Source organism: Haemorhous mexicanus, chromosome 1, assembly GCF_027477595.1.
Source record: "Haemorhous mexicanus isolate bHaeMex1 chromosome 1, bHaeMex1.pri, whole genome shotgun sequence".
Classification (NCBI taxonomy): domain Eukaryota; kingdom Metazoa; phylum Chordata; class Aves; order Passeriformes; family Fringillidae; genus Haemorhous; species Haemorhous mexicanus.
Window position 1 is genome coordinate 89,919,590 of NC_082341.1, and position 27,067 is coordinate 89,946,656.

Consider the following 27,067-nt stretch of genomic DNA (forward strand, 5'->3'; position numbering starts at 1 on the left):
CTCCTGACCCTAACCAGGATCTTTTCATGAAAAAAGAGCGGTGTCCCTATGCCTTATAAAGGCATGGGCAGGCTTATTCCAGCGCTCAAGAAGGGGCGGTAGCGGGTTGGTGCTGCTGAGTTGTGGTTTTTTTTTCCTTCCAGCAGCTGTCGCAGGCGAAGGAAGAAGTTGAGCTGAAACTGCGCATACTTCATCCCGGCACTTAGCGGCAAAACTCAGTCAAGAGAGGAGGAAGCAGGTGAAATTTAAAAAAAAAAAAAAAAAAAAAAAAAAGAAACCCACTTGGTCATGGGGAAATCAGGTGAGCAAATGCCTTCGTGCAGTTGGCTGTGTGTTCGCACAAAGTCCGTGCCTGGTTTTATGCTTGGAAAGTGTTAAAGCGTTCAGTGGTTTTCCTCGGAGAAGGCTGCTTTCATTTGTGCATGGTACAACCTGGGAGGAGCTTTCTCTCTGACAAAGGGTTGGATTGAAAAAAAAAAAGAAAAGAAAAGCGACCCCCCTCCTCAGCCTGCACGGCGTAGAGGTAGTTGTATTTCATATACAATTTTGTAAAGTTTGTATTTTGTAACTTAAAGTACTTTTGCTTTGCTGTAAAAAAATGACCATGAATCCTGTAGCTTTAAAGTTATTTTGTGTCTTGCTGTCTGACAAAACTTATTAGCCTTGCAGATAAGCTGCAGGATGCTTCCAGGGGGGTAAGTTTTATCACCAGTCCTGTCGGAAGGATTTAGATGTAAGATCTGGTTACTATTTAACTGTGGACAGACATGCTCAGCTCTTAAGTCTCTCCCCAACTGTGCCCATATTCTTTAAGCCTTTTCCTGCTGCTGCTGCCTGTGCTGTTGGTTCTTTCCCCACTGCCTGTCTGTGTGCCCTGCTCAGTTTGGGCTGGAGAGACTTCTCCAAAGCTTCCAAGGAGCCAAAGACCTTCAGAAGGGAGTGCTCAGAGCCCCGGGTTTTCTCCACCTTTGTCCTGTTAAGGTCATGAGTAAAAAACTGTCCTGAATTTCTGAAACAGCTGTGAAACTGGATGGGACTTTTTGTTCTTGTTCTTAAGGCATTGTTTCTGTGACAAATCAGAGCCTGGTGGTATGTTTGTCTGTCCTGTGTGTGAACAGCGCGTATGGGGACATGCTCAGCAAAACCTAGTACTCAATTAACTCAAAACTATAGGAAACTTAAGGAAAATGTTTGTGTGAGTAACACTTTAAAGGGCCTCAGCATAGGCGTATTTTTTTTTTAATTTCTCTTTATTTTTAAAGGTTAGCTTGCTAGATGAGGTCAGAGCTGTCTGCAAATGTGACTGTAGAGGGCTTACTGGTATGACACCCAGTTCAGAAAAACCACCTGCTTTTTTTTTTTTGGCAATGTCCAGCTGCCAGTGGGTGGATTTGGCCTCATATCCTGATAGCTAGATTGGGATAAATAAATCTATAACAATTTAAATGAGCATAGTTGCTGTGAAGTATCAAGCTCAGCACTTCCCATGCTAAGAAGTACAAGCACCAAATCAGTGTAGTGCCTCTACGTTACATCAGCAAAGCACATTGGGCAAAAGCAGTAGAGATACTCCACTGTGCATCTTACAATCCCCAAAGGAATAAAAATCTCCTTTTGTTTTAATGCATAAAAATTGCTAAAACAGTCATAAGGCAATTACCACCTTCATTTTTTTCCCCCTGCACATTGATTGTTGTGCATTAGTTGATTTTTACAAACTTAGGAACAATGGCTGACCAGAAACGCCCTTTGCCAAGACTTGGGTAATGTTTGCATCCTTAAGTGGTTATATAAATAGAACTTGAGATCTAGGTACATGTTAAGAATGTTTCCTAACTGCTTGTGTCATGCAAACCAATGTTAAACTAGGTCCAGGTTATTGTCTTTGAGCTGTGTGCAATATTTTTAGATGAATCATAAAACTGAGATCCTGTCCTGACAATTGGTTTATTGACTAAATCTCATCTGCCCTTTCTACTTCACTGAAGTCTTCAAATTCCTGTCTGAGATCATTCAGTGTGGTTTGCCTTTGAATGGGGAGAGCAGCTGTTGTACAGAGTATTGCTTCCTCTGTGCTTTGTGTGAAATACAAAATGTGTTCCTGCTCTAGTGCTCTTAAGGTGTGATGCAGACAAATTTCTCTGTACTAAGGTACGTGAACCTGTGACAGGTTGCATGACAGATCTGTTTGACCTCAGAATAGATTCCTTGCTCCTCTCCTCAGTCAGAAAGGTTAAGGCAGAGATTACCTGAAGGTTTAATTTAAGGATGCTCTAGTTCAAGACAAGTGGGGCCACTACATCAATATAAATGAGCAGTTTCTTTAACCTCTTGGTTTTGGTAAATCTGTCTTGAGGTCTAAGTATCCCCACACAAAGAAAACCTGCTATTGGAAATCTCAGCTCTTCAGTAAAAACTCTCCAATAATGTTGTATTACTAGTTGTTAGATTATATTTGAAACAATGTTCATTCCAAGTGTCAGAACTAGAGACTTAGCATTGTTGTGTTTCATTGGATAGAGCTGAGTGTTGAAACCATCGGCACCTCTGACTCAGCTTTCTTCCCTGAAAGCTGCAGGCTGATGAAACCAAATTTATACTGAAACTTCCTTGTCAGGGTTAGAAAATGCCTCCCGTGGTCATAACTCCTGCAAATACCTAAGCCAAACACGGAGACCCCCTCTGCCCTCCCCCAGGTCTTCCCTTTTCAGACACTATTTGGATTTAGTGGGGGGTGCAGGCAACCGTCCCCACATATTCCAGAGAGCTCTAACCAAGAAGACAGGGATAATATTTCTGCAGGAAAGGAGGGGATGGGGAGAAGGCAGCTCTTGGCTGCCCTGTTGCTGCGAGTGCTGTGCTGGCAGGGCTCTGACCCCGCTGCAGCTGTGCGCGGCCGGAGGCGGGGTCCTGCGGGCAGCCCTCGCCCCACGGGGGATATCCATCCCTGCCAGTAGCTGCAGGAGATGCTCAGGAAAGCAGCTGGCTGCGAGCTCCACTCCTCCGCTCTGGAGCACGTGGATTTCTGCTGAGCAGTGGGAGTCTCTGAATAGGCTGGGATGGTGGTAGGAAAGGCTGCTAAAAGTCTTATTTCTCCCACTTCCCCCCTGGTTCAACCTCGTGGGGGAAGGGTGCTTGCCCCGCTTGCTCCCAACGGGGGAATAGCCTTCTTTATTCTGGCAAGTGTATGCAGATGGTGCCAATGTCAGGCTCAGTAAATACTGCAATCATTTTACAGAATTTGGTTTTCTTTTTAGAGTTTGGTTTTAATTTTCTGCTGTTTTCCCTTTTTTCCCCCCTTCTGCAAATGTGGGCGGGACTCCAGAGAAAGGGCTGGGAGTTACCCACTGCTTTACATGTTGAGTCAGTACAAAAAAAACCCAGAGGGGCTGAGAAAGGGTTTTGAGAAAAGGAAAAGAGACAGGAACCAGACTCTATGCAGTTTTCCGTGCTTGTTTTAATCTCATTTAGAAGCGTGTGCTGGTTTATAACTCTTAAGATGCATCTTCAGAGTACAGTAAAAAGGACTATTGTGTTTTCTGCAGAACTAGCTACATCTTCAGCTGAAATGCTGACTTGTATTTCAGCATCCTGGTAAGAGACATCCATGGCAGATCATGACAAAAATACAGGCATACTGGACAAGTGACCTGTTTGCTTTCTGAGAAATCAGATACTCCCAAGCTGCCAAAATGAGAGAGTTACGCTGGCTGGTTTTACAGGACTGGTGGGGGTAGGGAAGATGGATTGTTCTGAACTGCTTGAAACTGAGCTTTTGCATTTGGTAACACTGGGACATTTGCAGAACTTACCAACACAAGTTACTGTCTTTTTCTTTACACCAGAACTGAACTGGAGGTGTGGTGGGAAAATGACTTTTCAAAACCAAAGTTAATTCAATTCTTAGTCCCACATCTCCAGTTGTGTGTAGAAGACATTGATTGCTGGGTTCAAGTTCAATAAGAAGCAGAGGAAAAAAAGTCTTCCTGGAATGTGTTGGGCCCAGAATACTTTGGCAGTATTCTGTGCCCAATTTTTACCTGTCTGTTGAAGCATCAGGGTTTTGGTGGAGGAGGAGAATGCAGCAGCCACCCCATGCAACAGTGGTTGCTCCTGTCAGCTATTAGATTATACCCTTAGCTCCTCGTGTTCAAGGCAGATAAATACTGAAACAAGCAGGAAGAGCTCAGGAAGAGTAAGATAGAATGTGAAAGTCTGTAGTAACTGAGATACCTACCAAGGCTTCCCATGCTATTGTGCTGTACATTAAAAATAAAAAAATTAAAAAATTAGCATGAAGAAAGTTTTTATTACTGGAAACATGCAAACTCTGAATTTTCTATCTGTACAGTTGGCAGTGTCTGTCTTGCCTGGGTTTGAATTTGCTTCTGTTGATGTTCTATGTTCAGGAACAAAAGTATGAGAAAACAAGTATTTTGATTTTAACTGTTCTGTTGTTTTATTGATCTCAACAGGCCAGAAGGCTATGTCAGATCTCTCGTTCTGTAGTGGCTGTGCTGTTCTCTGAAAGATAAGTTGGAGCCTATCTCTGTTGTGTTTTTACAGGCAGATCTAGGCAAGTTCTGCCCATTCTGTGAAGGTCTGAACAACAGCCAGAGCTGGGCTGGATGGCCCTGCAGAGGGGGATGAGGTGAGGCTGTGCGGGTGCCCAATCTCCCTGGTGAGGAGCAGGCTCCCATGCAAGTAGATGTGAGGAGGTGGTAGGAGTCTGGGGTGTAGGAAGACAATATGGGCCTGTTTAGGTCACTGTAAACATTTAATGTATCCCTGGAAATGTTCAAGGTCAGGCCAGATGAAGCTCTGAGCAACAGGGTGTTGTTGAAGGTGTCTCTGCTCATTGCAGGAAAATTGGACTAGATGATCTTCAAAGGTCCCTTTCAATCCAAATGGTTCTATTATTCTTTAATTTTATGAAATAAATACCTTTTAAAAAAGATTTTGAATTGTGAGAACTGGAGTTTAACCTGTTGAGCAGAGGGATGAAAAACAGGTGGTGTAATTGATTGTAAATGTGAGTAAGGAAAGATTTCTGTGCCTCCCTGCCTGACTTTAGGTACTGGATAGGTGAGTTCACACACATCAGTGATCAGAAGAAATGTGCATGGCCATATTTCCATGCCTCAGGGAGGCGCATAAGTAAACATACTTTAAGCATTGCCACAGCTATCTTGGATGTCCTTGGCAGAAAAGCAAGGTGGGAGGATATTTGAACTGATGAGATTAAAACAAGATCAGGTATGCTTACCCCAAACCATGATAGAACATGAATGGTAGAGGTGTGAAATGCAGGAGCATATCCCAGGAAACGTGGGATTGTTTTATCTCACTTTGATTCTTGTTTGCAAAATTCTTCACTCCAAAGACTTTAGTTGGCACCACACAGCCAGCAGTGCTATGTAAAATGAGCTTGGCACTGGGTAAAAACAAGGTTGTGTCTGTTGCTGTCCATCTACAGAGCATAAGAATATGCAGTATCCAAAATACGAGTAGAAAAAATTAGTCCATTTAAATTCAATTACTTCTGTACAATTACTCAAAACAACTTATTTCTGTTGTTAGTCATTATTAAATATAGTTGTGCCTTATTTTCTTCAATAAATTTCTGTAATTATAAACTTTAGGCAGATACAGCATTGGGGAAAGAGGAGATGGAGAAGATTACATTAATTACTTCTGCATAGTGTGATTCTAACACATGCAGGTCACTTGTGGCTTTGTGTTTGGAAGTGCATGTGTCCTAGGAATTCTGTGGCCATTGGATTTAAGAATAGAGGTCTTTCTGATGGGAGAGTCTCCTTAGCCTTTTTAAAAGGGATAGCAGCATACACATTAGCTGCCTAGAAATGTTCTCTCTGTGGTTGTGTGGCATGAATACAATATTCAGGTGTCCTTCCTGGCAGAATAGTAATAAAACCAAAACTTTTGTTTTGCTTTCATTGAAAACCAGGACTGGCTGCTCTGGAAATGATAGGCAGTCAGTTCCAACCTTATGTCACTCCATGGAAGTGACTGCTGGCTGTTCTGATTGTTGGTCAGTTTGGAGGAGATGGGCTACAAGCCAAGGACTTCTCCTCACACCCTTGCCTCCAGTGGAAGTGAAAAGTTGTTTCTGTCAGTGCTCAAGACCTCAAGACTGCTGATTAGTGCTCCTTGTTTTGTAAATGCCTGTATCACAGAAGGCTCTGCTGCCTCTCAGAGCTGTGCAGCCTCCAGTTTACCAGGTGTTCCTTTTTAATCAGGGCAGTCAATTGCCTTACTGTTTATAAAAGACCTTAAGTGAGGAAGTAATCAGCACTGTCTATTATAGCAAGAATAGGATTTGCAATCAAATAGTGACATGACTAATGTCATTGAAACATTTTTGCATTGGCAGCTTCATGTTCTCAGGCCACATGCCCCAGATTGTGTGTGGGGGAAAAGAGTGTGTTACATTGTGTGTGTGACACAGGTAATGCAAGGTTATTAAGTAGCCAGTTTGCTGTAGAGCAAGCCTAGATACTAAAGTGAGTGGAGTCCTTGTCCATCAGATGCAGTTAACTCAGACATCTCGCTGTTGTTCTGGTGCTCTCCCCAGGGATAAGCAAGTGTGTGAGCAAATTCAGGCAAAACTGGATGCTGAGAAACATCACAGAAACTCCTCCCTGAAGAAGGATCTCCTGAGCTGAAGAGAAAGCTATTTTGAGCAGCAAACATAGGAACTTTCCAGGAAACTACTCCATTTAAACTAGTATCTAATTATAGCTCCCAATTCCTTTCATTTCCATCAGCAGTACTTTCTCTTCTAACTTTTAGTAAGGTTACAGGATAATTCAGGTTGGAAGGAAAATCATGTACCAACAATTATGATATCTCTCATAAATGCTTATTGTATAGGATGGAGAACTTGCCCCTGTATTGAATTCTTGATTGTGTAAAAGGAGACAAGGAAACCCCACCCAGGATACTTTCTAAACATAGAATTATTAAATCTTTTCTTTCCTCCAGGATTTATACATGGTTTTATTTCTTCTATATGAAGAAGCAATGAAGCAATCAGCCAGTTATGTTAAAGAAAAAGGGAGTTTAACACTGGGAGAGATCAGTTTTTATGGCTGGAAATGATTCATGAATTGGAGTGTCAGATCCATTTTCCCAAATGGCATCAAGCATTAAGGGCCAGTCTTGGAAGATGTTACAGTCCCAAATGGGGGGCAAGAAGCATGGAACATTCACTCCCTGTGTTGCTGCAGACCCAGCCAGCATGAGGCCACCCTGAAGCATTTGTGGCTTCAAACCAAAGTGCTGAGTCAAAGTGCAGTGGAACACAGACAGTCTTCTTAACATTTCTCATATCAGTTAGACATCCATCACTTCTCTGTAGAAGGAATGCTATTCTCACAGTGGGAAAGATTCAGCTAGGGATGGTTTCCAGAGAGTTACATTTCAAATGTGGATAAAGATTAATAATAAATGTCAGTTCTCTTAAAAGAGTCTAGATGCTAATGTTATCTTTAGAAGCTGGGTTCTCTTTTACTCAAGAATTTTGTTTGTTTCCAGTTGGTGAATATGCTTTGAGAAGTTTGTCACAATAGAAGTATGAGTTACCTGTGACAGTAACAAAGGATTTTTGATGTAATTACTTTACAGTTTCCTAAACATTCTAATTATTTTTTCCCACCAACCTGTTGGGCATACTAAAAACTATATTTGCTGCATTCTTATTCCATAACCTGATTCTGCTTCCAGGGTAGAGTAAATCAGTTCTACAGAATCAAGGGAGATGGAAGGGATTTCAGTTTTAAAGCAGAGCTTTCAACTCAGTGTTTAAAGGATTACTTAATTACCTTTCATGTGTTTTCTATCTGCTTTGCATCTGTCTTCTCCATGTATTCTGGCACTTGGCTTCTGTTGTGGTTTAGGAATGGTTTTCTCCAATGAAACCTCTCCAAATTATGCACTGCTCTCTCAGTCTCCTCTGTCCCTTCCCATGGGTGGCTGGAGAAGAGAATTGGAGGAACAAAAAGTAAAGACTTGTTGAGATAAGAACAATTTACTGGAAACAGCAATGAGAAACAATTTACTGGAAACAGAAAGAAAACAAAGTATCAGCCACAGTATTAATAGAAAAATGTACAAGACAGGTGAGTGATTCATATGAAAATGCTCTCAACCACTGGGAGCCTAAAATAGCTGATTGTGCCACACTATCTTGACATGGAAGAGACCCCTTCTCCCATTCCTGCAAAATCATGAGAGGTGGTAGAGAATAATCTCCAGGTCCTAGCTGTGTTCCCTCCTGGCTATTGCAAAATTTGCCCTGGCCTGGCTGGAAGAGAGATAGTTTCTTTCTGCCCAGGTTCTGGGCCTGAAAGACTAACATGGAAGTAAAATGCAGTGTCCTGTTAATAGAAGAGCAAATTTCTAGGTATTTATTTTTGGGGAGAAATGGAAAGGTGGGGTCATTATCCCACCTCTTATCATTTGCCTCTAATGCACACATTGGGTGAAGAGTTTGAGGCCTCTGTCGTGATTCAAAGAGAGATTGAGACAGACATAATTGTACCCTTCTGTGTAGGATTCTGAGTGACATTTGTTTCATGGTAACATAGGGCAATCTGGGTTGGAAGAGACTGTTGAAGGTCCTCTAATACAACCCCCAGAGCTGGTATATCTTCAACTACATGAGGGTGCTCAGAGACCCATCCAACCTGACCTTGAATGTTTCCAGGGATGGGTTATTCACCACCTCTCTGGACAGCCTGTGCCAGTGTTCCAGCACCCTCATCATAACAAATTTCTTCCATACATGTAGCCTGAATCTACTTTTATTTTGTTTTGTGTCTATTACCTATCACTACAGGCCCTAATAAATTGTCTGCCTCTGTCTTTATAATAAACTCCCTTTAAGCAGAGGCCACAATAAGGTCTCCCCAAAGCTTTGTTTTCTCTAGACTGAACAGTCCCAAATCTCTCTTGTTGATAGCTTTATATATTAGTTATTTGAAGGCTAAATAGAAAAACTTAGTATTTATGGGAAGTAAAACATTACCAGTGAAAATTAATCCATAAACAACAGGACAAAAAGCACTAAGAAACAATACCTCTAGAGATTGATACAGGGCTCATTTTTGAGTCACCAGGGTGGATACTTAGGCATAAAAATATATGCTTGTTTTGCTAGTCATGTGTGTGTCTGCTGTAATGTTGTGTGTCCTGAGTGCTGAGGCAAAGGCTACCCACAGCATTTCTGCCATGTAGAAATTTAGTGCTTTGTGGAACAATTCACTGCTATCACCTTGTGGCTCCTCAAGAGCAGTGGAGGAGGCACAGTTGACAGCTGCAAAGGTAATGCAGGGCAGCTCGTGTAGTGGAACACATGTTCAGGTAACTCACCTCTGTTTTGGTGCCCAAACTAAAGTAGAAATGGCAGGAGAAGACAGCTCTAACAAGAGGCTGTATGCATTCAGGCATGAAGAGCTCTTCATGCAAGAAAGACTGAGTAGATTGTCACTGCTCAGAGACAGTAAGAATAAAGAAATACAATTCTCTAAAAAACAAATGTGATGGAAAAAGGCAACCTAGATTCCTCTGCCTATTCTTCCCTGTCACACAAAGCTGATCAATAAACCTGGAAGTCCAAGAGCATAACAGCTGTAAGGTATGCTCTGTACCACATCATAGCCTAGAAATTCATCGTCACATGCTGCCATTATCTTAGCCAATGTTCCAGAAGAATAAGAAATAGAGGCAAATAATTGAATATTGAGAAGCAAGCAAGTGTATCTAATACCTTCAGTTGTTTTACTTAGTAAGGTGTGTAATGATTCATGACCAAACTTAACTCTCTGGCAGTAGAAAATAATTTTTTCTAGCAGCTTAAGCAGCTTACATGAAAGGAAAGAAGTACGTCTCCACAGCTGTTTGGGAAGCTGTTCCCATTTGGGTGGGAGCCTGAAAACTCCCATTAACTCTCACTTTTAATGCCTGGCTTCTCTGTGTATGGAACACTGGTAAAATGGAAAAACTTAACATGCACTCTGAAACAAATCTGAAATATATCTGGCACTTGGGCGTCCCTCTCCACACATCATCAGGCACGGGAAAAGCTGTACAGAGGGAGGTGGTTAGCACATGAGCTTGAGTCACAGAAGATAAGCATTTCTATAGCAGCCACCTTTGAGGGAAAGGGAGGATGGAGGTTCTCCACGGACAGCATAGCAGTGCCTGTTGCAGCTGGAAGGAACTCAGTTTTGTCCATGACTTGTTACTCTTTGTAAGTCAGAAAGTTAGTACAGAGCTACATTATGCAGTATTTCTGTTAATTTATGGACTGAGCACTGACGAAATCTGTATTTCAGTTGATTTTTTAATTTTTTAATTAGAATTTCAATTTGATGCTGTCATTGAGAGCAAATTATTTGGATAGAAACTTCCATAACTGCAGGTCAGATTGTTTATCTACTATTTCAGTGCTGAGTGGGTGAGATATTAAGTCTAGGTGATAACAGGCGCAAGTTTAGCATGGTCTCAAGAGAAAAAAAAGTATTCTGGAGTATGTGATGCAACTTTCAATGTCTTTAATTTGTAGGCTGTCTTAACATTTCCTTTCTGGAAGCTTGGACCCCCTGCATCAGGGAAGGGGGTGAATTGAACGTAGACTTGCTTTTCTCAGTGACTTGTGATAGATGCTGTAGAAATTGGCTACCTCTGTAACAGAGTAGGTGAGAGGTTTAGGTCTCTGGCCTGATAGAATCAGTGAGCAATGGTAATAAGACTGATGGGACAGGTTCATTAACAAAGAGGAGTTTGTGTGCTTGAATACCAGAATGGAGATGCCTGTTTTCCTGATTATATGCAACTTGTGAAACACAGAACTGAGGGAGAACTGAAGAGGAGGAAGGTGGTGGGCAGATGTCACATTGTTCAACAGGGGTGCTGTGTTATACCAACAAACTGATACAAAAAAAATGAGCCTGAAAGCATGTTATGGAGAATATATTAGATATATGGCCACAATGACACTTTGATCAGGAAAGAGTCAACCCAACTTCAGGCTGTGTTCAAAAGATTTCAGGTATGCATGAAACTGTAATGGCTTTCTTATGTGCATTGGATTATTTTAGGCTGCTATATTATCCCAGTGCTATTGAGGAACTGGAGAGAACTCCAAGTGCAGCCTAAAGCGTGAGTGTGAGCTGGGTAATCACCTTAGGAAGAAGTTCTGAGAGCAGTGTGTGCAAACTGACAGCTCTATTGTGGGGAGAGTGCATCATTACAAACAGCAGAAGAGAATAATGCTAATACAGCAGAGAATGATTGATTTTAGTTGTCAGGATCAAGTAGTGAGAGGAAGTTGAGAAATCTAAGGTTAATAACAGGAAACTCTTTTTAGTCATAGGATCTGTTTGGGTTTCCAAAGTGTCTTACAAGGAAAGTGATGGTAGTCATGCTAACTGAGATATTCAGGAATGAAGCTGATGAATCATTAATAAATATAAAAACCTATGCCACAGTAGTTGTTTCTTTCCTTACCACTTGCTGTTTGTGAACATTTATTTGACTTGACAAATAAAGGTGCATTTTGAGATTTCTATGAATTTGTACTATAAAATTAATTAGAAGAATGGTGCATGTTTCCAAGTACTTGCAGAGGTCTAAACATTTTAGTACCTTCATTCTCTTTAGGTGCTGCCCTGACTAGTACAGACAATTCTTACTTAGAGGGACAATCATTTACATTTTTAATATATCTCCTTGAAGGACTTATTTGTTGCTTACTCTGAGACTGGAATGGTGGTGCAGTGCGCTGATAGCTTAAAATGAAAGTCAGTCAAAATGATTTCAGTTTTAAACTGACAAACTGATTGCCTAACCTTAAATCACCCTGCTATTGAGGAAAGCAGTAATGATCACAGTTTTCTTCAGCATTAGGTGAGTCTGTAGCTTCCCAATGGGAGTGTCTGTTAGAGTTTGCTTTTGAATGGAAGTCAGTGGTTCCTTTCATCCTGCTGCCAGGTAATGAGGGTGGTACTCTTGTGTTCTTCTGTCCAGACTGCACAAGGGCTTGGGTTCAGAGTATGCTTTTTCTGTCTTCACTAATGTCTGTATTTGACAGATCTTTCCATTTTTTAAAATATGATTTCAGCTTCCAAACAATTTGCTGAAGAAGTCTTGAAAGTACACAATGACTACAGGAAGAAACATGGAGTCCCCCCATTAAAACTCTGCAAGAAGTTAAACAGAGGAGCCCAACAGTGAGTTCAATCCTTTCTTTTCTCTACTGAGATTTGTGACACTTTTATCTGTTAGGTATGAATGTGTTTACTGCAAAGATATTTGCCTTTTGACATGCTGATAACCAGTGAAGACTTACTGAGTACAAGGGTGGAACTCTACTCTTTCATCCCCTCTTTTATCATCATATAGCAGTAGTTGTAATTCATTTTCACTCTGTCTCACTGGCTACATGGGCACATGTGGTCACAACTGTGCAAAACTTTCTTGGAGCCTTTTTCAGATGTGGTCTACATATGTCTGCACTAGTAGGTGTCCTCTGCAGAGGGCAGTTGTCTAAAACATGCTTCACAACCTCTTCTATCAGATGAGGGATTGTCATCTGCAGGAGAAGATCTACTGCTAAATTAGTAAGAAAAGAACTTTTTCATGGTAAGAAGTGGTGACTGGTCTAAGATCAGTGGAATCAGGAGGAAGTGATTTCAGAGTAACTTATCTATCTCCCAGCCACAAAAGTAAAAGTATTATGTGTTCTCTGTTCTGTCAGGAAGGAAACATCTTGCCTTTACTCCAGTGTTGAAGACTGCACTACTTCTCAGTCTAACATACAGTGAATCCATCTCCCTGCTCTTTGACTTGAGTCTTCCTTATAGATATTTGAGTCCAATACTGCTTGTCCTCTTTACTGTAGTTATGATAACCATATTCATTCCCTTCTCTTTACAGCAATCTTTTTCAAAAAGTAGATTTAAAAAGATTCAATTATTTTTTTAATGATGATCCTCACAGTACAAAGGAGACAACTGAAGGAGTAAATGCTGATTAAACTATTCAGAAGATAAATTATACTAAATGGTGGGCAGTTTGATTCCTACTCTAGACATAAGATCTCCTCCCATTAATTAGCCTTCTACCATAACCATGCAGATTTCTCTGTGCTAGGTGATTGGGAGACAGAGATGCTGTAGTCTTTCCAGAACCTGATTTATTGTCCCAGCATGATGGGACACAGATGTCACACAGATGAACTGGCTCCTGAGTCCTAGATTTCTCCCAGGTATTGTTCTGTACAACACACCATGTAAATGGCATGTGGACATGACCTGCAGCAAGAAAAATCTTAGTGGAGGTTTTTTTTTTTTTTTTTAATTTCTTCTTGAGACACCATTATAACTGGATACAGTATTCCTAAAATGTGGAATGTTAGTGACTCATTCACCAACCTTATAATCTGCTGGGACTTTCCTTCTGTTCGTCTAAGGGCTTTTTTTTTCTTTCTGTTTTTCATGCTCACAGTGAGGGAGAGATTTCATTGACTTGTCAATAGCACTTGTTGGGTCTCAGAAGTGCAACACTCAGTTTGAACAAGTCGGCTTGTATGAATAGTTCAGATTATTCTATCAAATATGCATTGCTCTGCAATTATCTCTAAGTGTGCTGTTGCCCTTGCTGGGTATTTTTAGATCCTTCAGAAATTCCTCACAGCCCTCTTTGGTCTCAGCTGATGCCCTGCTGCAATGATCAAAAATAGGAAACCTCTCTTTGCTTGAGGTCGGTAACTTAACTTGTAAGAATTAAAAGATATGTTTAGAGACTGGTAAAACTGGCTGACAGCAAGAACAAGAAATGTTTTGGTTGGAATAAAATACATGAAATTTAAGAAATCTCATATTTTTCAAGACAGATTTTGTATATTCTTAAATTAAAATAAGAACTTTACCTTTTCTTTGGGTACATCCTATATATACACCTTTGCTGGTTTGTATTTGGGTGCTTTTCTCCCTGAGTGCTTTTCTGTGCTTCTCTACCTGTGTTGAAAATGGTATTTCCTACTATTTTCAGTTCCAGTTATTGTGACAGGTGAACTGACTATTGGATCCCTGCTTTAACATGAGATGAGTCAGCCTCAGCAGGTGTCTGTTTATCTCTGACTGTAATGAAGCATAGGGTGATGATCTCAGATGAAAATCTCATGCTTTCAACTGCCTGAGCTGTAGTGGATTAATCACCTTTTGTCTCAAATCCCTGGCAGCTTCATCCATCTGCAATGTGTACTTAGTTTCAGTCCTGCCTCTAACTTGGGATATAAGGATTCTGAGGAAAATTACAGGATTGTAGAGATAGCATCTAAAGATCCTCTAGTCCAGGATCTAGCAAACTGACAACTGACAATTTTTCATTATTTCTAAATTAATGGATGTAGCTAATTACTCTTCTTTTTGTTTTGGTGGGAGGATTAGGGCAGAAGGAAATTAGAACCTAATGACTGCAGTGCTAGCTTGGGTCAAAATGTTCAGCTGGACAAAATTCATGTCTCTGGCAGGTGCCAGTAATTCATGATTAGGGAAGGAGTAGGAGGACAAAACAAATGTGATCCTTCCCCCATTATCTTCTTCTGGAAATTACAGATTTATCCTGGAAATTACCATTTTCCTAAGCAGTAAGTTGTATCCTTATTTATTTGTTGCTGTTGTTTAATATGCCGTGAAGATTCCTCCCCACATCCATACACTGTGAATTTGCCTCTCTCTTTTTCACTCACATGTGCTTTGATGCCTGCATTGTCCTGTGCCAATGACTTCTGCTGCACAGTGTGGAAGAACAGCTTTGTCTCACTTGAATTTCAAATCTATGACCTGATGACTCTGTGTTGCCATTATAAGAAATAACAAATGGTCTTTCCAATTTCCCTATCTCTGTACTGAAGCCTTTCTAATGTTGAATAAACAGAGTAATTGCTTTAGCCATGATGTTCTTCTTATCCCTATTGTTCTAAGAAAATAAAATACATCCCACATTCGCACACATGTCAAATTCTATAGAAACAGTGCTGCTTATCCCTGTGCTGGTTTACACAGTTGTTGCCTCAGAGTCTCCATGTGATCCCCTTCTCTTCCATCTTGTTGCCTGGTACATTGTTCTTTTTGTGCATTTAACTTTTTTTCTTTCATTTGTAAATGTAGGGGGTTTATGCTTGCTTTGACTGAATTCCCGCCTCTGTTTTTTTTCCAGTCTCACTGAGAACATCTAATTTACTCCTGTGAGTGACCTAGAAATGCCAAAAGGTGGCACCTGTAGCAATTGCTGTAGGTACTCCCTTTCCATCTGCAGCTGTGGCTAAGGATGGCCTTTGGATTTCCAGGTGCTGGTTAAAATGTGGTGCAAGGGGATCTGCCCTTTGATTTCTCCTAGGTCCTTCTCAGAATTTATACAGAAGCTCATGAAAGACAGGGAAAATGTGTTTTTCCTTTGTCTAACTAATCTATGTAACCTTAAAGCATCTCTGGCTTCAGGGCTTTGCAACTTAACTTAAACCCATCATCTTCCAGCACAATTCCTTCCTTGCATATTCTTCTCTTCCTCCTGTTCCTCCTCCTTTCTGCTCATTGCAGCTGTGGTCCCTTACTCAATGTGTGGATTCCTTTGCTAGGTATGCAGAAGAACTGGCTACCACGAGGGTCCTCAAGCACAGCTCTGAGTCTGCTAGTGGGAAGTGTGGAGAAAACCTAGCATGGGCATCCTATGACCAATCAGGTGAGCTCTCTTCTCTCGTTGTCTCACAGACACCTGATAAATGCCTTATCTCAAGTACTTTGGGCTGCATCTGGTAGCAAGAGTGCTGGAGTTTCCTCTACTTCAAAAATGTATCCAGCATAACCCAGCCCAGGCTCCCTGGGCACAGGCTGGTGGTTTGCAGTCTCCTGAGTGTCCAGAGAGCAAGAAGCATATGTGGGCACAGAGGGACTAAGGGACTGAGGTGGTGTGTTGTGTCCCTTTGGAGGCAGGACTTGGCAGCTACACTGCTCCCTGTGTCCATGCTGTGGAGCTGTCTTTAGTGGTACTTGTGTGTCCATGCAGGAGAGATGGAAGTTGACAATGCCCCCTACTTCACCTTTATCCTTAGTACCGGCCAAAGAGAGGTCTGCCCACAGCCCCGCTGTGGTGAGGGAAGTGGAAAAATGTCTCTTGCACACTGCACAGCAGTTCCTGTTTGTGGGGGCAAAAACAGGGGACTGGACACCAAAGTGACAGTGGCTAATGTCCTTCCACTAATATCTTCCAATCTGTCAACTTTAAGCCCTTTTCATGATTACATTTTTGACGACTGTTTTACTCCATGTATTTTCTGACAGTAAATGTAATTTGTAACTGGGAGCCTTTGGTTTAGGTGCCCCAGGAGCTGAATTTTGGTCAGGCTGACAGCCTGCAGTGAGCCCTGAGCTGCAGAGAGATTCAGCAGGCTCTTCCCTCCTGCCTCCTTCCAGTCAGCAGGGCTCATGTCTCAGCCTGCCTGGACAGCAGGTGGGATGTATTAAAAGTGACCACTTGCTTTCTTTATTCCAATCTAGCCCTGGAATTTCCAGCACAGCCCCAAAGAAACAGAAGCTAGTTCTCTAGACTGGAGGCTCTGTTTGAAGGACCTGGAAATTTTAGTGAGTCTTAGTCCCAGGGATGCTGTTTGGTTCCTCTTCATGTGCCAACTTTAGTCCCAATTTTCCTGTTGAAAAAGAAACCCATGGTGGAAAAATACAATTTGATCTGCTAGTATTTGGCCTTCTGTCCTTTGCAAGAGTGTGAGGAAAGGATTGGGAGCAGCATGGGAAAACACAGATGTATGGCAGGGTTTGCATAGTGGCTATGACTCACTGAGCTTAGCTCTTTCTTGTTTGTGTTACTGGCCTGTGCTCCTTCCCTTGAGGTTAAAGCCACAGAATTCCCTTTTAGGGAGCTGGAAACATAACACACAAATCCTTCTACATAATGTCTGTTTGTCTTTTCTCTGGATGCAGCCTGTTTTCTTCAATGCACAGTTTCCATACATAACTTTCCAGTTTTGAGAAATTTTGCTGTTTTTTATCCACAGGATTAAATACCATGTTGAGAAAATTAAGCTACATCCTCTTTTGTTCTGTGAAACATTTCTACTTTTCCAATGCAACAGGGTGACTCAAAGTACCAGAATGAGAAAGCTAGTTCTTCAAAGGAAGTTATTTTCTCATCTAGGCTTAGTCTTCACCTCTGTGGAGTTGGTTCATTCTTCCTCTTTTTCTCATATAGTTCCCTCTGGATAGTTAATTTGTACCCTGCTCAATGAGGCAGAAATTTGGATTAAGACATCCATTCAGGGGCTTAACAAAGGCAGGCAGTGTCTTCTGGTTTCTTTCCCAGATAAAGCAAGACTCAATAAACCTCTAGAACACTCGGTATTCTCTCTCAAAAAGTGATGCTGTTGTTTATTTTGGCTCTTGCTGAGTTCTGTAATAATGCCAGAAGATGCATTTCTTGTTTCAGGGAAAGCTTAAGCTTTCAACTATAAAGCCTTCTAATATGACTCCTCTCCTGGTACAAGAATACCTTCAATTCTATTCAGGATTTTAGAGTTACATAGCCTAAAGCTGTTGCTAGAAATATGTTCATCCCTGTAATCCAAGAAAGAGTTGACAGCTGTTTCCTCCCTCCAGTCCTGCAGGAACTGTTCCATAGCAGAATTTTCTTTGTCTGTGTTCAAGTAAGTGAGCTGTCATCTGCCACTAATGCAGAGACCACAGCCTGCCTTGGCAGCTGTGCTATGTCAGGCTTCTCAGGATGCCTCATCTCATTTCTCATGTGTTGGGGGGCTGAAGGCAAGCACTGGATGTCTGAATTCTGTTTGGGATGGTTGATGTGGCTGAGAAGGACCTTCCCTGTTGCTGGTGGAAGCACTATGGTTTATGAACTCTAGAGAGTTTGTAAGAGAAATCCAGTCAGCTATCCCCCAAATCTGTCATGGGAGGAATCTGGGTCTCCTAAAGGTGGGACTAGTGTGCAGAACAGCACAAGCACTGTCTGTCCAAGCCCTGGAGGAGTGTGCTCTGACTGAAGGCCTGCCTTGATGTATCTCTTGTCTAACACCAGGCTCATACAGTAGTGTTAAATAAAGTAAAATAAAGTAAGGACCTGCATGAGGGATGTTGAAAGCAAAGAATTACTTCCAAAAGCCATTTATATGACTTTAGTCTAGGTAGATATTTTATTTTGAAGGCAGTGTTAAATCCACCCTCTTTCCCCTCAGAGTGGTGGAAGGAATGTTGTGAAAATTTAGTTTTTAAGTAGATTACCAAGATGCTGCCCATTTGCAGAGAAATATGGTCTATGTGATTCTATTAGAATGTTTTTGGCAACTTAGTGGGATTACTTGAGGATTTAAGCTTTCTTTGGTATGAGGAGAAACAGTAAGGCTGGGCCCAGAGAAGTTAAACGTTGAGGGGAGCTGAATACAGGAATAGGGTTGCCACAGCATTGTGTTCCCAATGGTGAGACTGAGAGTGTGTCCAGTCTTGCACAGGCTGGGAATGTGTTTCCAACCTTACACAAACACACATATATCATGGGCATGTGTTTATGTGCAGAGCAGCACAAACAGATGCAGTCAGTATCAAAATGAACAGCACCAGTGGCCTCTTCCTCTTTCCTTTTCCAGCTGATTCCAATATATGTTACTGGAGTATATGTAAGTAAATTAATGTAGTATATAAAAATACAAGTATCTATTTATCAGTAAATTATTTAAAAGTAGATATAATATTTATTGTATAGTGTTAAATTACATATGTTTATATATGTATATAACAGAAATAGAATTCCAGTGTGGATCCCAGCAGTAACTGAGCTCAGACACTCAGTCTGCCCAGTAGCTGTCCCTGGACATACCAGATCTCACCAGCAGCTTGCACCTAGACATACCAATTCCTGAGGCTGCAGTTCCACTCCACTCACCAGCACAGTGCGTCTCACACACACACAGGTCCCTGACTGCTGACCAGAACCCACCCTACAATGGCCATACACTTCTGCAGCTCCCCCAGAGCACTTAACCTGCTCACCAGCTGGTCCCTCTCATGCTTTGCTGGTGCTCCAGTCGCTGGCACCACAGATACAGAGATCCCTGCAGCCCTTGGTCTGGTACCAGTTGTTGGCACTCACACCCTCAACATCCACACAGAATGGAGCTCCTCACCCAGGAGAATAGCTAAAAATGACATTTAATGAGACAACAGCACAGCTGATGAGATGCACAGCATGGCCAGGTCACTGCTTACATGCAGTGGCCCCTTGATAACAAGGGGAACATTGTTTAGACTCTTGAGGCACAGTCAGTGTGGCCATGTTGCAAGCATGTTGCTTGTGTAAGTAAAATCAAATAACTGTGCTGGTTCTGGTCCTAGTCTTGGGCAAAAGTGCACTTGGACATTAGTTCAAGGATTGTTGCACCAAGTTCCACCTGAGGAAGATTGTCCATCACGACTGAAGCTCATCAGAGTGAGATTCAGACTGTTCTGAAATGAATATCTGGTAAGCCTAGCTGAGCAGGTCATCAGTGAGCTGTCTCTCACTGGGACAAGGGTGGAGTCAAACTGTGTTTCCATAGTGAAAGTGTTGAAACTCTGAGTGTAGTTTACAGCAGTGTGAAGAGGAAGGGTGATAAAAAAGCCCAGCAGAATGTTTATTGATCAGTTCCACAAGCAGAACAACAGAAGAGAAGCTGCAGCTCTGACTGCAGGGCAGATCCATGTGCTTCTTGAGAGGAGTAAACTTTGTCATTTCTGCTCTGATCAGGAACGAAGAATGTGAGCAATTTCTTTTTTGTGTATTTTTCCTTCTGACTGAAAGACATTTTGAAGAACAGCAACCAACTTCCTTTGTTTTGGGGGAACTTTGGGAGCAGGGGGAGCTGTTTTCAACAAAACATCGAGAAGCAATCAAAACAGACTCTAAATATGACTGTTTCATTTATTCCATAATACATTTAAATGGAAATATTGTGGTCAGTTTTCTGAACCAATAAGTCTGAGGATGCAAGTTGCTGCTAAAGCAGGTAAGCTCAGTGCGCTCCTGACCCTTGTGCTGTTTTCTGTCTGGAAGCCTAGAGGTCACTGGGTTCAAAACAGGGGTTTTCCTTGGTCCCCTATATGCCAGCTGTCACTTTCAACACTGGTTTGGCTTGTGTCCCACCGGGGCACTGTTTACTGCTCCAGAAAGGGCAAAGAATCAGAAGAAAAGTATTTCAGAGGAAAGAGAGACTGTTTAATCACTAGGTACCTACCTGTCTTCTCAGCTGCTAATAGCTTCCATATTGGATTCCCCCTCACTTCCTGTGCCATGTGACAGATACCATTCATTCCCTTCACTTAGAGGACACTTCTTTAACATGATTTCAGGGCAGAGTTTGTCAAAAGTTGCCTAGTCCTTTGGTGACCTTCTCTTTTGCTGGAAAAATGTCAGTCTTTATTTTGTCACAGTTTAATACCCCATGACTCTTTTAATTCAAGGATGATGACAGCAATGCTATATAATGAAAACTTGATCCTGCATGTGAAAAATGGAGAATAGCGATCAGCTTCTTGGCTTTAACTGCCTGGCCTCAGTCAGCTGGAAGCTTTCAGCCTTGAAATCTGGGAATTAACACGTGGTAGACTGTGCTGTCCAACTATGCTCATTGTCTTTCAGGTACAGGACTGAGGCAGTCTTACCCAAGGCCATTGCTATCTCCCTTGAATTAAAGCAAGCAATTTTTCAAATGATAACATTATTTAAATTAAAACCAAATTAATTATGAAGAGATATTGTGTTTGTCAAAACTTCCATGTGCCCTGCAATACTTGCATTATGGGGATTTTAAGTTCTGTCACGTGCAGGTGCACTTCTCAGAGCTACAGTAAGCAGAGTGGGGGTGACTTTCTCTTGAAATACTGTTTTTACTATATCCCACTGATACATTAACAGAGGGAATAAAAAGCTTGCAGCAGTGAGAATGCAGTCCTACATCTGCTAAATTCTTTTTTATGTAGCATAGTCACTTCAGCACTAGTACACATAGAATACATGGGATTCATAAGGCCTGATATGTCAGCAGTCACCTTCTGTACTTCTGTTACACCCAGCTTACCACAAACCCATCTAAATCCTTCATAGATATGAAATCTAGAGTGGGACAGCATGATCTGATTGGCTTGTTGTGTGATTTTTTTACTATGTGCTTTTTCTTTTCCCCTTGTATTGCATAAAGGTCACTATTTGCACTTTCTTTTTTAGTCTTGATTTTAGCTTTAGTGTGAGTAAGAAATGAACAAATGTGTACATACTTCAACCAAAATACAGGTTTACTGGGTTTGTTTTTCTGGTGCAAGGAGAGCAGGAAAAGAAGAAACCAATTGTTATTCCTGAAACTTTTACTTTGGGAGGCAAGAGATGTTTTTTTACCTTTTTATGCAGAAAAAAATATTTATTCTACTAAGCACTATTCCTAACAACCAGTGGCATATAAGTTCATAGTACTTCAAGTTCATAAACCTCTTTAAAGATAGTATTTCATTGAATATTTGCTTATCAGCTAGGGCTCTGACAACCAGCTTGACAGACTAACAGCATCATCCTTTTAGCTGACTTCAGTCATAACAAACTGAAGTTTAAAGAAGTTGACACAGTGTCTGACTTCCAGAAGTGCACAAGTTTAAGACTTTTAGCTGCAAAATAGCAAAGCATGACTCATTGCTCTTCTGCAGCCAACAGTCCACCAGGGACCAGCATTCTTCATGATGTCAGGCTTAACAGCTTTGGCAGCTTGCTTTGAAATCTCCTGGCCTTGTGTGGATGATACATCCTGGAATGCTAAGCAGAAATTTAATTATTGAGGTTGCTCAGGGAAAAACCTGACCCCTCTCATCCCCCCAGTGTTTGGCACAAGAATTTCCTAACAACCAGTAATGGAAAACAAGTAACATTTGACATTTGTCTGCACTGCTGCAGATTTGGGTCTGAGCTACACCCCTGGCTATAGTCATGGTCCTCATACATCTGTTGTCAGGGAAAACCCTGGGTGGGATGAGGCAATGCTGGACACACAGGCTTCCACACAGAAACAGCTCCTAAGTATGAATATTTGAGGTTTCTGTAGTACCCCAGATTATAGTGCCTCAAAATGGGCCTTCACAATGGCTTTAATGCTAGTTAGAAACCACTAAAAATAAATGCACTCAGAAATCAGAAATATTCAATGCTGGTGAGAACATGGGAAACTAAAAAGACATCAGAAATTTAATTTTTCTTTGGTTTACCTGGAGCTGGAAGGGGTAAACATCCACAGGTGCGGCCTTTTGCTTAGAAATGGCACACTTGGGCATTTTCAAACACATTTCAAGAGGAGGAAGAAGTTGCTGAGAGCTGTATGTATAAGCCTGATGACAGGAGCACTTATCCAAGATGAGGGAGATGTGTCTTCATTACCTTCCAAGCTGAAAGTTACAGAAAATCTTACTGGTCAGGCTGTAAGTTAGCTACACTTTTGTGTTTATGTCATGATTCTGCAGCACATTTCTTTTGTCTTTCAGGAAAAGATGTGGCTGACAGATGGTACAGTGAAATAAAAAATTACAGCTTTCAAAACCCAGGGTTTTCTTCTAGGACAGGTAAGTTCAGACTGGGAACTGTCTCTTCAAAAATGAAACTTCTACTATTATGCTAAAAACTGACAAAAGTGTAAAAAAGCCCTGAGAAATTAGAAAATAAGCAAAATTTGTAGGGTTTTTTTAGTACTGCTTTTTTCCTCTGACTTCAAAGTTTTGAGCAGGCAACTTATTTTTAAGGCAAAATAATTTGTAAGAAACACTAAATTGAAACTTCATAGGAGTCTTACTAAATGTACTGTGTTGTTGTTTACATTGACATGTGACTTCTGCTGAATTATATCACTCCACTCACAGAGATCACTCCAGCTAAAATTTGGAGACTGGGAATAAGTTGTTGGCTGCATATTAACAACCAAGTGCAAAATGAATGTGAGAATGTTGTTCCTCAAATAATGCTCAAGCAAGAGAGGAACCTGACCTTGTTTCAGATTAAGAAAATGACGCTTTTCTCCCTGACTTTGGGATTTGCCTATGCATAGTGGGAACAACAATGTGGGGGTGGCTATTAAACTAGGCAGAAGAAGCCACAAAAACAGTGGGGTTTTTGAAGAGTTGCACATGCAAACACATGGGGGGAGTATGAGGCAGTTAAAGCAAATGAATAATAGTCACTCCCAGAACTGCTGTTCACACTGCAGGGAGTACAGACCGTGATGTCTTTGTCAAATTTTACATCAGATACTTACCAAACTACTCCTTCCACAACTCTCCTACATGTTCTTATTTGGATACACAACCTGGAAATGGAAATAGTAGCATGAAAACAAATCAGGTTAGGGGTTTTCAAGACAAAATGCTAGAGGTAGGGTTCCTTTTCATGTCCTTAGCTTGTTCTCATGTTGCACAAAGAAGCAGCTGCGTATTGTTCTTTTTTCCCCCAGCACCTCACATGTTACAGGAAATGTTACAGATTTAGTATCTGAAGGGAATGTTTATGTTTCTCTCTCTTTCTTCAGGTCACTTTACAGCAATGGTTTGGAAGAACACAAAAAAGATGGGAGTTGGAAAGGCATCTGCTAGTGATGGCTCAACGTTTGTGGTGGCTAGATATGATCCAGCTGGAAATGTAGTAAATCCGGGCTATTATGAAGAAAATGTTCTTCCTCCCAGAAAATAACTGTATTTTTTAAGGTAGTCCTATTGCTTAATGACAGGTGAACCTGAATTTGGACCTAACAGTGTTGAAATGAAGCCCAAATCAATGAAATCTGTTTGATACTTCTGTTCACGTCTCAGTGTGGAGGAAGCGATTACATTTTGCTTGAGTCAACCTACACATCAGGCCCCTGCAGTTTCTGAGGGGACCTCAGTTTATTTGAGGATGAACTATAAGCAGCATTTCTGAAGGATAAGATGGGTAAATTTTTTTTTGTTTGCATGAACTCTGTGTCAGCATGTGAGCAAACACATGTTGGATGTCTATTTTTTTTTTTTTTCAACAAACAAATGTATAGCTTTCTGTAAACTGAAGATACCAGCTTGTAATTATATTATGTACTCCCAGCTGTCCAATACTTTTTAACAACTGTACCTTAGTTGCTCTGTCTTTACCTCCTGCTGTTGTGGGACCTACTCTCTGCAGATGGAACACATGCAAAACTTCCTGTATGAAAGGTACGTGTGTAAAATGTAGTGGAATTCAGACCTGTGTTTTTATTAAGAGGATCTCTCAGAACACTAAAAGGCTGCTGGCAAAACTGTGGCCATCAAGCTGTAACTAATGCATGATCTAAAAAAAACCCCGTAAAACTTTTTAATCCCATTTCAGATGCTGATATGTAAAATATGTTTGAGATGGGTATATAATAAGTTCAAAGTGCATCCTACAGTTTACAGTATGTACCTTGTATTATAATAAAATTGTTTATTTCCATTGCAGAAAAATAAGATTCTACTTTTTTGATATTTATGCACAAAAAAGTTTCTTTGGTGGTGTACTTTGGATTTTATTTCTCAGTAACTTATTTTTAAGGAATATCTTTTAAAGGTGTCATGCTATGCAGGCAATAACATTCCCAAATCATCTCATCTCCTTTAATAATGTAACAGTAGGGGTATTCACACTGTCATAATTAAGAGATGTTTCCTCTCAATTCATATTATTCAATAATAGTATTATTTCATGTTCTGGATTGATACCTTGAAAACAATGAAGATTTAATTTCCTTAAGAACAACCCAAGCAAAAATTCTGAGGACATTCTTTTCTCTGATTAAATGTGGATTGGGCCATTTTGGCCAGGTTCATATACTCTGCTTCAGTTTGGGGGTTTGTTTTCATTGTAAAAGTTTCTCTTGACTTTTGCTGGGATTCTGTATGCCATAATCTGGTTCATGGACAGTGCCATTACAGAAATACTTATTTTTGTTTACACAGTTGTAAGAAACTGCACTCTTATGGCTTAATTACATGTCACTGTGGTGCTGTTTGTTACAATTTTTTTGGTGTAACCAAGAATTTGACACATATCATGAACAACTGAAAAATAAATATTTTTGAATATGAACTACTCAAGACTTTGCTGGTACCTGATTCTTTGTCGAATAATCATCAAATTTTGTTTCCAGGACATTAATATATGACATTATTTCTTTTGTAACACGGGGGGAAATAAAAGCAGCAACTATTCTAGTCCAGGAAAGAAAGAAGAAACCTTCTAAGAGAGTCTAAATCATGCAGCAGATCATAAATCCTCACTTCATGCAAAGACTGAGAGAAGGGTTGAGGCTGAAGAGCCATACCTCCTTTCTCTCTGAGCTCCTGCTTTGTACCTTGTCTCACTCTGCTGCTCCCTCTCTCGCCTGATGTGTTGTCAGTAAAGAAAACCCACTCGACTCCCACTCTGGTGTGTGTGAGTGTGTTTCAGGAACTGCAGCCTTGGGGCCTTCCTCCCCTCAGCCCTCAGCTGACAAGAAAGATGAAATGAAAACAGAACTTTCTATTAAAAAAACAGGCTTGCTGCAACTGAGGTAAAGTTAAAAGCTGATGTTAAAGAAATTGGCAGTATTAAAATATTCTGGTTTTTTCCTAACTTTCATGCTGTTGGCCCTATAATTCCTTGACTGATTGATGCAAAACTGTACATATTGTAGTTGAGTGAGTCAAGTCAGAATCTTTCTCTGCTGCCACCTAGGTTTTATTTTAAGTCCAGAGAGAATTGGGAAGGTAGGTAAAGAGAGAAAACAAAACAAAACCAAAGCTTTACTTACCTTTATTTAAAATTATAACGGCAAGTGAACTTTTGGAGGTTTTTGGACAGACCATTTTGAGGGAGCATCAGAAGAAACTGGAGATGGAAGAAACACAAAGTCATTCGGATTGCCTCAGTGCTTGCTTCATGCACTCCACAAAGAGTACATGGAAGTATGACTGTAGCAATTAAAAACCCCCAAGCTGTTAATTTATTTCTTCATGACCCAAGATTATGATGCTGATACCTTCTGCAAATGAACTCTGGCTGTGCAGCAAACCATGGTGTATGTAGGAGTCCAAATGCAAAGGGAAGGGTAACGTTGCTGATGTGACTCACCCAAAAGCCACATGATTTTTGGGAATTGTACACTGAACCTTGACTTGCCAGCCATCAGTATTAAAAAGAATCTGTGTTGGTGTATTGCCCCACTCTCTAGCATATCTTGGAGAGTTGTGGAGGTTGGGAGGTGGTAAAGAAAGGTTATCTCCTGTCAGGTTAGAGCAAAACTAGATGTTCCTCAGACAGAATTTTAGAGGTAGAAGTAACATTTGCCCTGGCAACAAAGAATAGGCAAAACTGAGAAAAATACCTGATTTTAGGGGCCTGCAGATGATTTCTAAGGTCTTTTTGCAGCACGAGGAGGAGGAAGAGGAGGAATACTTGTTGGTCTGCAGCTTAATTTCTAGCCTTCTGGGTTAAATAATAACAGCATTTGGAGAAGTACAGGAATTGGTCTTTAAAAGGTGCTGAAAAAGGAAGTCTGCATTAAACATTTTCAATTACCAGCTTCCCTGCTTTACCTTCCCAAAAGGACAAAACCTCTTCCTGAGGAGATTTGAGGCTGTTGGCTGACAAGGAGTTCATCATGACCCAGCAATGGGCACTCTCAATCCAGAATGCCAATGCTGTCATGGGCTGCATCCAAAGTAGTGTGGCCAGCAGGGCAAGGGAGGGGATTCTGCCCCTCTGTTCTAGGGAGACCCTCTGCCTGCTCCCAGAGTACTGCATCCCCATCCCTGGCGCATCTGCAGCCTCTGGTGTAAAAAGGATGTGGGTCTGAGCCCGAAAAAAAGAGAAGGTTCATGGAAGGCTTTGTAGCATTCTTCCAGTATGTAAAAGGGAGGGAGCATGAGAGCAGGAGAAGGGCTTTCTGCAAGGGCATGTAGTAATGCGGGGAATGGCTTTAAACTGACAA

The 27,067-nt window shown here is 41.1% G+C and overlaps 1 protein-coding gene across 1 annotated transcript; it reads left to right on the plus strand.

The window, feature by feature from the left end:
* On the plus strand, positions 1-25,193 carry GLIPR2 (GLI pathogenesis related 2). Its single transcript, XM_059855627.1, has 5 exons — positions 1-301; positions 12,146-12,254; positions 15,665-15,768; positions 22,602-22,679; positions 23,636-25,193. Exons 1-5 carry the CDS (start codon positions 289-291, stop codon positions 23,794-23,796), a joined length of 465 nt encoding a protein of 154 aa, XP_059711610.1. The 5' UTR covers positions 1-288; the 3' UTR covers positions 23,797-25,193.
* The last annotated feature ends 1,874 nt before the right edge of the window (positions 25,194-27,067 follow it).

Coding starts and splice junctions, on each gene's coding strand:
- GLIPR2 (XM_059855627.1), top strand. Junction 12,255..15,664: donor TTAAACAGAGGAGCCCAACA/GTGAGTTCAATC, acceptor TTCCTTTGCTAG/GTATGCAGAAGAACTGGCTA. Junction 22,680..23,635: donor AGGGTTTTCTTCTAGGACAG/GTAAGTTCAGAC, acceptor CTCTTTCTTCAG/GTCACTTTACAGCAATGGTT.